Source organism: Chanos chanos, chromosome 3 (assembly GCF_902362185.1).
Source record: "Chanos chanos chromosome 3, fChaCha1.1, whole genome shotgun sequence".
Lineage (NCBI taxonomy): Eukaryota > Metazoa > Chordata > Actinopteri > Gonorynchiformes > Chanidae > Chanos > Chanos chanos.
The window spans coordinates 51,100,222-51,112,231 of NC_044497.1; the positions used below are offsets into that span (position 1 = coordinate 51,100,222).

The window sequence follows — 12,010 nt, forward strand, 5'->3', positions numbered from 1 at the left end:
ATGGGGGTAATTATTCCAAGCTTCTCCCTGAATCTTTACGAGGTCTGTCTCACACAAACAAATTTCATCTCCTGTGCATCACAACGCGTTCAGATGGCTGCCGCAATTAGAAGCATGGAGCTTCAGCTAATGTTTAGAGGATCTAGTGTAGCCATCTACTTTGTGGATCGTAATATTTTAAACATTAGGGGCCATGGACGGCTTTAGGAGAAATTTTCCTCATATCCAACGGTGTAAAGCAGGTTACTCTAAAACATTGTCGGAGTCCTCTTGCCCCATTTGCGAGTGCTGCCAGTTTAACATTTACAGGTCAAACGCTGCCTTCTGCAACGGAAATGAGGGCACGCTGTGTTAGCATTACTGCGTTAGCATGGCTCAACGACGCCGGCATCTAGGGCAGCAATATGGCAAAGCTGGGCTTGATATTGTCTCCTGAGAGCAAACTCGCTACTTTTTTCCCCCTTATGTTTTCTGTTGTTAAAATTAGAATGACTCACTCATAACAGATTTTCCCATAATCTATATTAAGACTTTTTGGAGGGTATGATTGCTAAGGGTGGAATTTAGCTTCTTTTAAAACTCTAACAGATGGAATTAGCACCTTCTTAGCCAAATGTTGATGACTTCTGCTACCTTATTCAAGAGCGTGTGACCTACAAGGAGGACATTTGATCTAACTTAACTGAAGCACATATCCAAACCACACTAGAGTATTTAATTCAGTGTCCTTTATAGTGATATTCTGCATTTTTTTTTTACATACTGTTACGTCCCCGCGAGTAAAATCTAGGGACTGGGGGAGGTAACATAATAAAAAACTCAAAAAGAAAACAGGGATATGTGGATTGTTAATTTATTAAGCCAAGAAAAGAGAAAGAAAGGGGTTACAACAAAACCAAAAAAAATAATATTCAAAACTACTTAATCACGTCATCCGAATTAAACACACAGCGTAACTGCTGTAACCAGCCAATATACACACAGGGATGAAACACACAGCGATATATCCCTGTTACAAGACACACGCACACGCACACCCGCGCACGCGCACACACAGCATTAATCCTGCCGTCTGGCCCACTGGCCCCGTCTATCTGTCTTCCCAGGACTTTTAAAACAGCCGGTTCCGGTGAACAATTAAGCACCCGCGCTGTTAACCATTCATGGCGACAATGAGGACAGGGTAGGGCGGTGCCTGGAGAGAGACATGGAGAGAGAAAAAAAAAAAACACACCCCAACACCACAGCCGTAACACCCCCTTCCATAAGAGCGAACAGATATTTCGCTATAAATATACGAATGACATCACATAAACACAAACCTAACATGTACACCATTTCATTTTTTTTTTTTTTTTAAAAAATGGATACTTTTACCCACGAGACAGTGCGTCAGCAACAACATTGTCTGTCCCTTTTTTATGTCTGATTTCAATGTTGTAGCCCTGCACCAGTAGAGCCCAACGCATCAACCGTTGGTTATGGTTGTACATCTGGGACAAGAAAACAAGGGGATTATGATCAGTGTACACAATTACAGGAGATGAACTGGAGCCAACATACACTTCGAAGTGCTGAAGGGCAAGTAGCATGGCTAAGGTTTCTTTTTCAATAGTGGAGTAGTTCAGCTGATGACGTTTGAACTTGACTGAGAAATAGCATACAGGATGGCACACATCATCGTCCCCATCTTGCAGTAATACAGCACCGGCTCCCGTGGCACTAGCATCAACCTCCAGCTTGAAAGGAAGAGAGAAGTTAGGTGCAGCCAGGACCGGAGCGCTACAGAGGAGAGACTTAGCAGCATCAAAGGCATGTTGACATTCATCATTCCATTCAAAAGGAACAGCAGGACTACACAATTTGGTGAGGGGAGCAACAACCACAGAGAAGTTTCTACAGAAACATCGGTAATAACCAGCCATGCCTAGAAAACGACGCAGTTCACGTCTGGTAGTGGGAACTGGGTAGGACAGCACTGCTGTGACTTTGGCATCTACTGGACGGACCTGCCCCTGACCAACCTGCTTCCCCAGGTAAGTGACTGTGGCCTTACCGAACTCACACTTGGCAAGATTAAGGGTGAGGGAGGCCTCGGCAAGTCGCTGGAACACCATAGTTAGACTGGCAATGTGGTCTGCCCAGTTGTTTGAGTACACCACTACATCATCCAGGTAGACATTACAATGGGGAACACCCCCCAACACCAGGTGCATCAAGCGCTGAAATGTGGCAGGCGCATTCCTCATGCCGAATGCCATAACTGTGTACTGCAGGAAATGGTCAGGTGTCACGAATGCAGAAATGTCAGATGCTCTGGGTGTTAAAGGAACCTGCCAGTACCCTTTCAGGAGATCAAGCTTAGTGATAAACACTGCTGGGCCAATGCTGTCAATGCAGTCCTCCATACGAGGCAACGGGAATGAATCTGGCACAGTAACTGCATTAACCTTACGGAAATCTGTACAGAAACGATGGGTGCCATCAGACTTGGGAACTAGCAAGCATGGGGAACTCCAGGGACTGCAACTGGTTTTGGCTAAACCATTTTCCACCAAGTACTCAACCTCTTTCTTCATTATTTCCCTCTTCTGTACAGGACAGCGGTAAGCATGTTGTTTAATGGGAGCAGCACTACCAGCATTGATGTCATGGCATATTACATTTGTGCGTGACGGTACGTCATTAAACAAAGTGGGGTAGGAGTGAAGTAAAGTGACTACATCATCCCTCTGACACTTGGGAAGATAGGATAAGTGGGTTTCTATTTTAGACAGACACTCAGAATTTGAAAACCTACCACACTGCTGACCATCAGTTGGCCCTCTCAAGCCATCCTCAGACAAAGATCCTACACAAACCAAGGAGGCAGATGTCTTACCAGGGGCAGCAGTCTCCGGAGTTTTTTCCTGCTCCCCCTGAGCAGCTTCCCTGGAATGATAGGGCTTGAGCATGTTAACATGGCACAACCGTGTCTTTTTTCTCCGTTCAGGGGTGTAGATGATATAATCTGTGTCAGACACTTTACTTTTCACCACATACGGGCCTGAGAAACGGGCAGTAAGAGCAGACCCAGGCATTGGCAATAGGACCAAAACTTGATCACCAGGCTGAAACTGTCGCTCAACTGCTTTCCTGTCAAAGCGCTTCTTCATACTCTCCTGCGAGGAGGAGAGGGCTTCTTTTGCCAGAGAAAATGCATGATGCAGACGTTCCTTACATTGAGAAACAAAATCTCGCACGCTAGATTTTGGAGAAGCACTCAACATAAATTTCTCTTTTAATACCTTGAGTGGGCCACGAACATTGTGACCGAATACAAGCTCAGCTGGGCTAAACCCAAGGGACTCCTGTTTTGCATCCCTTATGGCAAAAAGAACAAAAGGGACCCCCTCATCCCAGTTTTTCCCTGTATCAAGACAGTACTTCCGTAGCATCGACTTCAGCGTTTGGTGCCAACGTTCAAGTACGCCCTGCGACTCTGGGTGATATGCACTAGACACTGAGTGAGAAACACCCAAAGATTGCAAAGTCTGCTTAAAAATTTTGGAGAGGAAATTAGTCCCTTGGTCTGTCTGCACTTTCTTCGGTGAACCAAAGGTGGTAAAAAACTTGGTCAAAGCATTTGAGACAGCTGATGCTGTGATTTTCCGCAAGGGAACAGCCTCTGGAAATCGAGTGGAAACACACATTACAGTTAATAAAAACTGGTTTCCAGACTTTGTTCTAGGCAATGGGCCAACACAATCGACAATAACATGCTCAAAGGGTTCACCAGCAGAAGGTATGGGGTGCAGAGGGGCTGGAGGCACCACCTGATTAGGTTTTCCCACAATCTGGCAGGTACGGCAAGTCTTACAGAAGCGCACAACATCAGTCTTCATTCCTGGCCAAAAGAAATGTCTCAGGATTCGATCATATGTTTTAGTAACACCTAGATGACCAGACCACCAATGCTCATGTGCTAGTTCAAGTACATGCTGCCGATAACCAACAGGAATGACTACCTGATATACCGTGCCCCAGTCCTCACCAAAATCATCTGCTGCTTCACCTGGTCGTAGAACCCACTTGCGCATCAACATGCCGTTATCCACAAAAAATGACTGTTTTTCCCTGCACTCGCTAATGTCCGTAACAACTGCTGTGAAACACTTTGCTAATGATGGATCATCTTTCTGGGCCTCAATGAGTGCCTCACGGGTCAGTGGCAGTGATACCCCAGGAGCAGTAGTAGTGTCTGTAAAACCTCTAGGCTTTCTTCCAGTGGGGTTCAACTCACCAACTGGTAGCAGCCTTTCCTCTGACAAGACAGAAGCAAACAGGGAATCAGACAAATCAACATCTGGGGCCTGCCTACTGGCTTGAGCTCTCGTCAGCACACTAACTGCGAAAACATCTGGATGACACAAAGCCAGGTCATCATGTCCACCAACAGAAATGGGAGCATCTACCACTACAGGAGCAGGAAAAACTTTACCCCCAGCAATGTCATTTCCCATAATAAAGTCAATGCCGTCAATAGGAAAATGAGTGAGAACCCCTACTGGGAAGAAGCCAGTGATCAAATTAGATTTCACATGAATACGGTGGAGGGGTGCAGGCACGAAATCCATCCCAATACCCCTCACTATTGTACTCATGCCACAGGCAGATGTAGCACTCAAGGGCAGGACACTGGAGAGGATGAAAGACTGTGAGCCACCGGTGTCTCGCAACACTGTGACTGGACGCTGGTCCTCAGACTTTCCTGTGAGAGACACAAATCCAGTGAATGTGAAAGGCTTAAAACACTCATCAGACACTTTTTGAGCGGCTGACTGATCACTGGGAGACACTGTTTTAATTACCCCCACACCCTTTGGCTGCCTTGAAGCTGAAGCCTGCTGTCTTCGTTTTAATGCCATGCAGTCCGCAACTACATGACCAGGTTTATGACAAAAAAAACACTGTTTCTCAGCCTTAGCACCTGATGAAGATACATGGGCCTGTGTGTCACCAGATCTATGGGCAGAACCACGATGGGAAGAAGAATCAGGTTTATTAAACACATTTTTGTGAGTGAGAGCAAACTCATCCGCCAGAGTGGCTGCCTGCTGTAGTGTAGTTACTTTCTGTTCATTTAAATAAACCACAGTACGCTCAGGCACACAGTTTTTAAATTCCTCTAACAATACCAGCTCACGCAATGAGGCCAGGTCTTCAGCCTTACATGCTGTACACCACCTGTCGAAGAGGATCCCTTTCTCTCTAGCAAAGTCAACATAAGTCTGGCTTGAACTTTTCCTAAGACCTCGGAAACGTTGTCTGTATGCCTCTGGCACTAGCTCATACACTCGCAAAATAGCACTTTTTACTCTCTCATAGACAAGACTGTCCTCAATAGAGAGAGAAGAACAAGCCTCCTGAGCCTTACCAACCAGCTTACATTGCAAAAGTATTGCCCAAACATCTTTAGGCCAATGCAGAGCAGCAGCGATGCGCTCAAACGCGCCAAAATAGGACTCAACCTCAGATTCTCGAAAAACCGGGACCAAAGAAATATTTTTACTCACATCAAATGTAGCAGCGGGATCTGATGACAACCGCTCGCCCACATTAGAAATCATCGCCGAAGTAGGCTTAAAGTCTGCTTCACCCCTCTGCAACTCTAACTGACGCATTCTAATAGCTGTGTCCGCCTCCAATTTCTTTATCTCTAACTCCCTCCGGAGCTGAAATTCGCGCTCTTCTCTACGAGCCAGCAGCTTTTCCTGCGCCTCCAACTGAAGACGAGCTAGACGCACTTTTAACCGGGCATCTAGCCTAGAGCCAGAAGACGAGCCCACAGAGAGAGGATCAAACCGCGGCAAGGTGAAAGGCTTTCCTTCCACCTCGCTCTTCTCTAAACCGGGAGTAAGAGTAACCGGCTGCGACTCTGTCGCTTGTCCTTCCTGAAATTCAAAGGAGGTTTCACCCGAGGGTTCCGCCATACTAATACGGCCCTCGCCTGTGGACACTGCTGCCATAGCCCCAGCCACCGAATCGTCATGTGAAGTGATGATACGTTTTTCCATTAACCCATTTAAAACAACAGCTTTCAGTTCCTTCTTAACAAGGGAAGTCGAGAAAGGAATACCATAGTGCTCGGCGATTATACATAAGTCAATTTTCCGACAATCATCAAGCTGACTCAGAGTAGGATTAAGCACAAACTCCTCCAAATTAAATGCTGCCATACTCACCACGAAACGAAACCGAATGCGTAGATCAAAGTTAATAAAACTAACGCCAAGCTAAGCTAAAAACAAGTAGCCTAGCTAGAACACCTCATCGATATGGATGACTTTAACTCACTTTCACTTTACTTCCACGCAATTACACTATTGTCAGATGTCACACACACAACACACAAATACCAAGCCAAGCCTTACCAGAAAAACTGCCCCCAGATCCTGCCTAACCCAAACTATACCTACCTATCTTCTGGAGCGTGCCGGGCTCGAGGCAACTTGAAAGGCTTAACATCAGCGGCCGAAGCCCTGAAACGCCTACCCCCGCCGGAGAACTTGATCCCCGCCCAGGATTTACCCCGAAAATAAGAAAGGCAAAATAATAAACGAGTGCCCGAAGGAGAGGCTGGTACAACCTAGCTGGACACTCACCTACCTAATCCGAGGGAGCTGTTTCAATGCCTAACGAAGGCTAATCAATAGATAAAATATTAACAGTAACAAAAACACTAATTCAAAAAATCCGCTCACCAATCACGTTCAGTTTCCCGGACGAGCCCCCAAATATGTTACGTCCCCGCGAGTAAAATCTAGGGACTGGGGGAGGTAACATAATAAAAAACTCAAAAAGAAAACAGGGATATGTGGATTGTTAATTTATTAAGCCAAGAAAAGAGAAAGAAAGGGGTTACAACAAAACCAAAAAAAATAATATTCAAAACTACTTAATCACGTCATCCGAATTAAACACACAGCGTAACTGCTGTAACCAGCCAATATACACACAGGGATGAAACACACAGCGATATATCCCTGTTACAAGACACACGCACACGCACACCCGCGCACGCGCACACACAGCATTAATCCTGCCGTCTGGCCCACTGGCCCCGTCTATCTGTCTTCCCAGGACTTTTAAAACAGCCGGTTCCGGTGAACAATTAAGCACCCGCGCTGTTAACCATTCATGGCGACAATGAGGACAGGGTAGGGCGGTGCCTGGAGAGAGACATGGAGAGAGAAAAAAAAAAAACACACCCCAACACCACAGCCGTAACACATACTCTGCTGATGTAGCCTAAGTGATACGTTCTTTGCTATTTTTTAAATTGTTACTGTATAAATGTACCATCATACCGTAAATGGTCTGTTTTTACAGGCAATGTATTATGTGATCGACTGCTTGTGGGCAGAGTCAGTTTCGCCCCAAAACACACAGCTAAATAAACAGCTGTCTTAATTATTTGAAGGGGCTAGGTCTCGCAGCCACATTTCCAGCAAGAACAAACTCACAACTACCCACCCCCAGAGAAGAAGACCAAGCTCAGGATATCATTTAATGGTGTCCTAATTACCACTATACATAGGGCCTATTCAGAAGCACACTACCACTTTTGTTATTAATGTTTTTTCTCCAGGTCCACATATTCTGTAAATTTAATTATGTGAATATGTGTGAGAATGCACATTATATGACCAGTGTTACAGGTTAGTTACAGTAAAGCTATGGCAATATTTATCATTTCTTTGCTATTTTACATTTGAAAGGAAAGCTGCATCTGTCCAACAGACACCAAGGATTTCAGACAATTCTTCATTGGAAAGAATGTCACAAAACTGCTCTTTTACATTTTTCACCTGTTTTAATAATCATTTCTAAAACAGCAAATTCTGTCAGGAAATCAGAAATATTTGAATTTAGAAGTACACACTCACAGGTGCACACACACACACACACACTCAAACAATGTCTTTAGGGTCTAAAAAGCAAATATGTCTGCAGTCCCTTCAACCCAGTCCTCACTGTAACCAAGATTTTGTTCTAGTTACCAATAAAGACAATGGCCTCTAGAGACATCAGTAGAAACAGATAATTCTGCTGCACCTCCTCCGTCACAAATGCAGCAAGGCCACAGAAAAGAACAAAAATCCTTCACGCTTAGAAGAAGGTTGATACCCATTGCTTCTTTACTAGCAAATTGTCCTGTGGCTGCTCCACCAGTTCTCACCAACAGGAGTAAGAGAAAAGCGGATATTGGCTCCAGTCTGCTACGTTACCATGATGATATCCAGGTGGATGCATGCCAGGTTCTGCTGTGACGTGGTGTGAATGGGGATAAGTGGGGCCAGAATACTGTCCAGATATGACTCCGCTCCACTGGGATAAAGGCTGTTCTGTGTTATAATGGCCATAGAGAGAGTGAGTGCGTTGTCCTGGTTTGTTTTTTGAGCTCACTGACATATTCTGGCTCATAGAAAAGTCCAAGGGCCTGCACTGGGAGCCCATGCCTACAGCTGGCAAAGGCCTGGTGATCTCTTGGTCAGGAACTGTGGCCACATCAGTTGCTCTGGACTCAAAACTATGACGATCAACACTGTCATCTTGACAAGAAGGTGGGGAGGGCATTCTTCCAAATTCAGCAGGTCTATAGACAGCAGATACAGAGAAAAATGCAATGAAGTTAAGAATTTTTAGTTGTTACACCACAATAAGCAAAGCTTGGTGCCTTAAGGATATGGTAACTCAAAGGGCTAAAAGACCGTTGCAGAACACAATATTTATTGATTAAAAAACAATTGGTGAATTAGTATCAGACAGATTGTCTCTGTGTGTGTGGACTCCATCTTAATTTCACACAGATATTTATAGTTTTAGCAAGAGAAGTGCATGATTCTCAGGTGGGGTTGCTGATCGTACCTGTAGAAATGGTAGGTCACTTGTCCAGGGACCATTTGCTCGGAGCTGCAGAAATCCATAGCAGTCTCGTTATGTAGGTTTTGGTCCTGCTCTCCACCCCATGGGGACATATGCTCATCTTGAGGCACAAGTTCCTCTTTGGTACCCATGAGAGCATCTTGCTCCTCTCTTTGTGGGTCATATGGAAGCCTTGGGAAATCTGTATGGGTTAAAGAACAGAACCATCATGAATAAAGAACGCTTAAAAATAACGACACGTAAATATATTTTGACCCTGCCGAATGTACATACATATGTATAAGAAAAATGTTCAAAGTTATGTACCTGGATAGCTTCTGCTTTCTGTTTCTTTTTCTGTGGACCTCAATTTCTTTGTTGGATTTTCTAGACAAGCTAAACTTTTGTTAGCTCTGTATCTGAAATATTGAAGGAAAATCATGTATTTCTTTTGCAAACACGTGAAACACTACTTTTCAATGTATGTAAAAAAGTGACATATCACCATTACCTCTTTCCATGAGTGCCCTCTTCCCTGAAGCCTTTGGCGAACGGGTTATGGTCGATCTTTAGCTTTGTGATCTAAGGGACAGAAAGTCATAGTTACTACCATTGCAGTCTTTCTTTTAAATGATCTGAAGTGTCCGAAGTTGGAGGATTTCTGAGAAATCCAACCTTGCTGTTCTGGTAAGCTGTGACTGAGGTGAAAGTAGTTTCAGCGAAGCTGAACGTCTGGAAGACGCTCCATCGCACACTGTAAAGGTCATCGGCCTGCACCACATGGAAACGAGGCTGGTAGCGGTGCATCGAGTGCAGGATAATCTGGTGAGAGCAAAAAGAACCCAACAAATTAAGAAATTATACAATCCAGTAATTTCCCGGAATTAAATCACTTAAAGTGCTGTTCATTCGGAATATTGTTGAAGAGTTATGGACTTACATGGCCATGCTGGTCCAGGGTGTTGTTAGTGAGTTTTAGCTTCAGGAATGAAATGGACTGTTTCATCCAGTGACTTCCTGGTGCAGGGGAATCTGGGTGTATGTATGTTCGGCAGGGGGGGTGTGGCTCTGCTTTCCCTGCTACTTCCCATTGTTCCTTATTCCACTGTGAAGATACGTGTGAGTGAACACATTAATGAATTCATCAAACAAAAGGTTAGAACTCTGTCGAGATTATGTAGAAGGAAAACATATTTCTTGTCATCTCGGACAACATATTGGTCTTTTTTTTATTTTATTTTGCTCTACAACAATAGATGTCCCTGTTTATAAAGACAAATGGCCAAAGTAAAACAGTCTTTTAAGGGGAGGATCACTTTATGCTAAGTGAGCTGATAGCCCTATGTTCACTTTGATTGCTTTAGAGGAGGAGAGACTTGAGAATGGAGGGAAACTGTGTATGACTGGGCCCCTTACTGGGGAAAGAAAAACAGGAAATGATAATGGCCTTTGATATGCATGGGTCTGTAGTGATTGGCATGTTGTAGGGGAATAACTGTCTAGTTGGCTCAGGTATGCCTTATTACAACATATGAAGTCAGAAAAGCAAATGTTTCAAATTTGAACCTCGGATTTGCTTACCTTGTATCTAAAGTTGTCTACAGGAACCATGTCTACCATGATGACGTACTTAGCATATGGCAGAAGTCCAGACACACTGACGTTACAATGTGGAAACATCCTCCTGAAATATCCGTAAACAACAGAGAACATCTGAGTAACCTTAGCAATAGCACTGTACTTATTACAACATGCACTAACACTGACAAATTTCACCAGAAATAGATATTTATGAGTACAAAGAGAAAATCTCCATGACATGCACAGTATTACTAACAATCAATTGTTATGCCTAATTATAGGTCAGAGTGTGGTTATAAAACAGAGATCTTTAAGAATATTTTGGGTGAGAGAGATTAGATTCCAACTGATTATTTGGGTGAGTTGGTCTTGATTTTTCTTGGGACATGCATTTCAAAGCTCTCTTTGGGTGTTAGTAAATTGGCACAATGTATATTCATGTACATTCGTGTCTATACTTGTAATGATAAAATAGCCCTTACCGTCCAGGCTTAGTTATGATCATCTCTGTCCCAAGTTCGTGAAAGGACTTCCATAGGTCCGAGTTCTCCAGGATCAGAGTGATGTGTCCCTGGTTGTACTGGTCTGTAGCTCCGCTCACAGTGGATGAGACCATCATACTGGATGTGTTCCTCAGTTCTAGGAACACATGTTTTACCACACAAACATTTTACCATGCAAACACCATCTTTACTATACAAACATTATCTAGAATATTCTCAATAATATTTTTATTATATTTCAAAATAAAAGATAGAATAATAAATGATTCCTTATGTATTACATAAAGGCACTCACCAGAAATATACTGCATTGTTCAGGGCCTAAGTCGTTCAGGATTCAAGTCTTTCCAATGTGCACTTGGACAAAATCATTCAAATCTCCATCAGATTCCTCCACTGCAGTGTGATGGATGCTTAAGATAAATGATAATCTCAGACCATGGAAAAAAAAAAAACCCTCAGCAATTAGTGCTAAATCCAAATGTGAAGTTGTGGTTGAGCCACCATCAGAGAGCAATGACACAGATGCTGAGTTCTGCCTTGAGGTTAAAGGTAATTTTACAAAGGGTGGAGTCAGTATCTCTGAGTGGGCAGGGTCTTATTAGCAAAAGTGAGAGGAGACTCATCAACAGTCTTTGAAGTGATTGGAAGGGGGGGGGGGGGGGGGCAGTGTCTGCAGTTGTTTAGGGTTTGTGGGTGGGGGTACATAAAAGACAAAACAACTATTGCTAACAGGAAGATCTAATGGACGGCGTATTGTGTAAGTTGAGTAGGGATATGAACGGGCATGTTACAATAGGGACCAGATGAGTTCCTGAATCACAGCCAACATCATCTCGCTGCGTTGTCCTAAAGTGAACCGACGGTTGCACAACATCCTTGGACAGCGTTTTTCTTCCAGAAATGAATATTCAAAATGAAAAGGGTTTTATGATCATGTCAATTTTACAAGAAAACAAAACAAACAACAACAACAACAACAACAAAAACAGACACAGTTTGCCCCCTAGTGTTTGTGT

At 43.8% G+C, this 12,010-nt stretch overlaps 1 protein-coding gene across 1 annotated transcript; it reads right to left on the reverse strand.

The window, feature by feature from the left end:
• Positions 1-8,217: 8,217 nt before the first annotated feature.
• LOC115808460 (T-box-containing protein TBX6L-like) lies at positions 8,218-11,302 on the reverse strand. The gene is made up of 9 exons (XM_030769851.1): positions 11,287-11,302; positions 10,971-11,127; positions 10,489-10,591; positions 9,848-10,012; positions 9,583-9,729; positions 9,419-9,489; positions 9,235-9,326; positions 8,911-9,109; positions 8,218-8,638 (listed from the first exon to the last, which is right to left on the reverse strand). Exons 1-9 carry the CDS (start codon positions 11,300-11,302, stop codon positions 8,218-8,220), a joined length of 1,371 nt encoding a protein of 456 aa, XP_030625711.1.
• Between the last annotated feature and the right edge of the window lie 708 nt (positions 11,303-12,010).

Bases quoted from the DNA above. Each gene is read 5' to 3' on its own strand.
- LOC115808460 (XM_030769851.1), bottom strand. The intron at 9,490-9,582 runs GTTGGATTTCTC...TCTGTCCCTTAG, and splicing joins CAGCTTACCAGAACAGCAAG to ATCACAAAGCTAAAGATCGA. The intron at 8,639-8,910 runs GTACGATCAGCA...TGCTGTCTATAG, and splicing joins GTGACCTACCATTTCTACAG to ACCTGCTGAATTTGGAAGAA.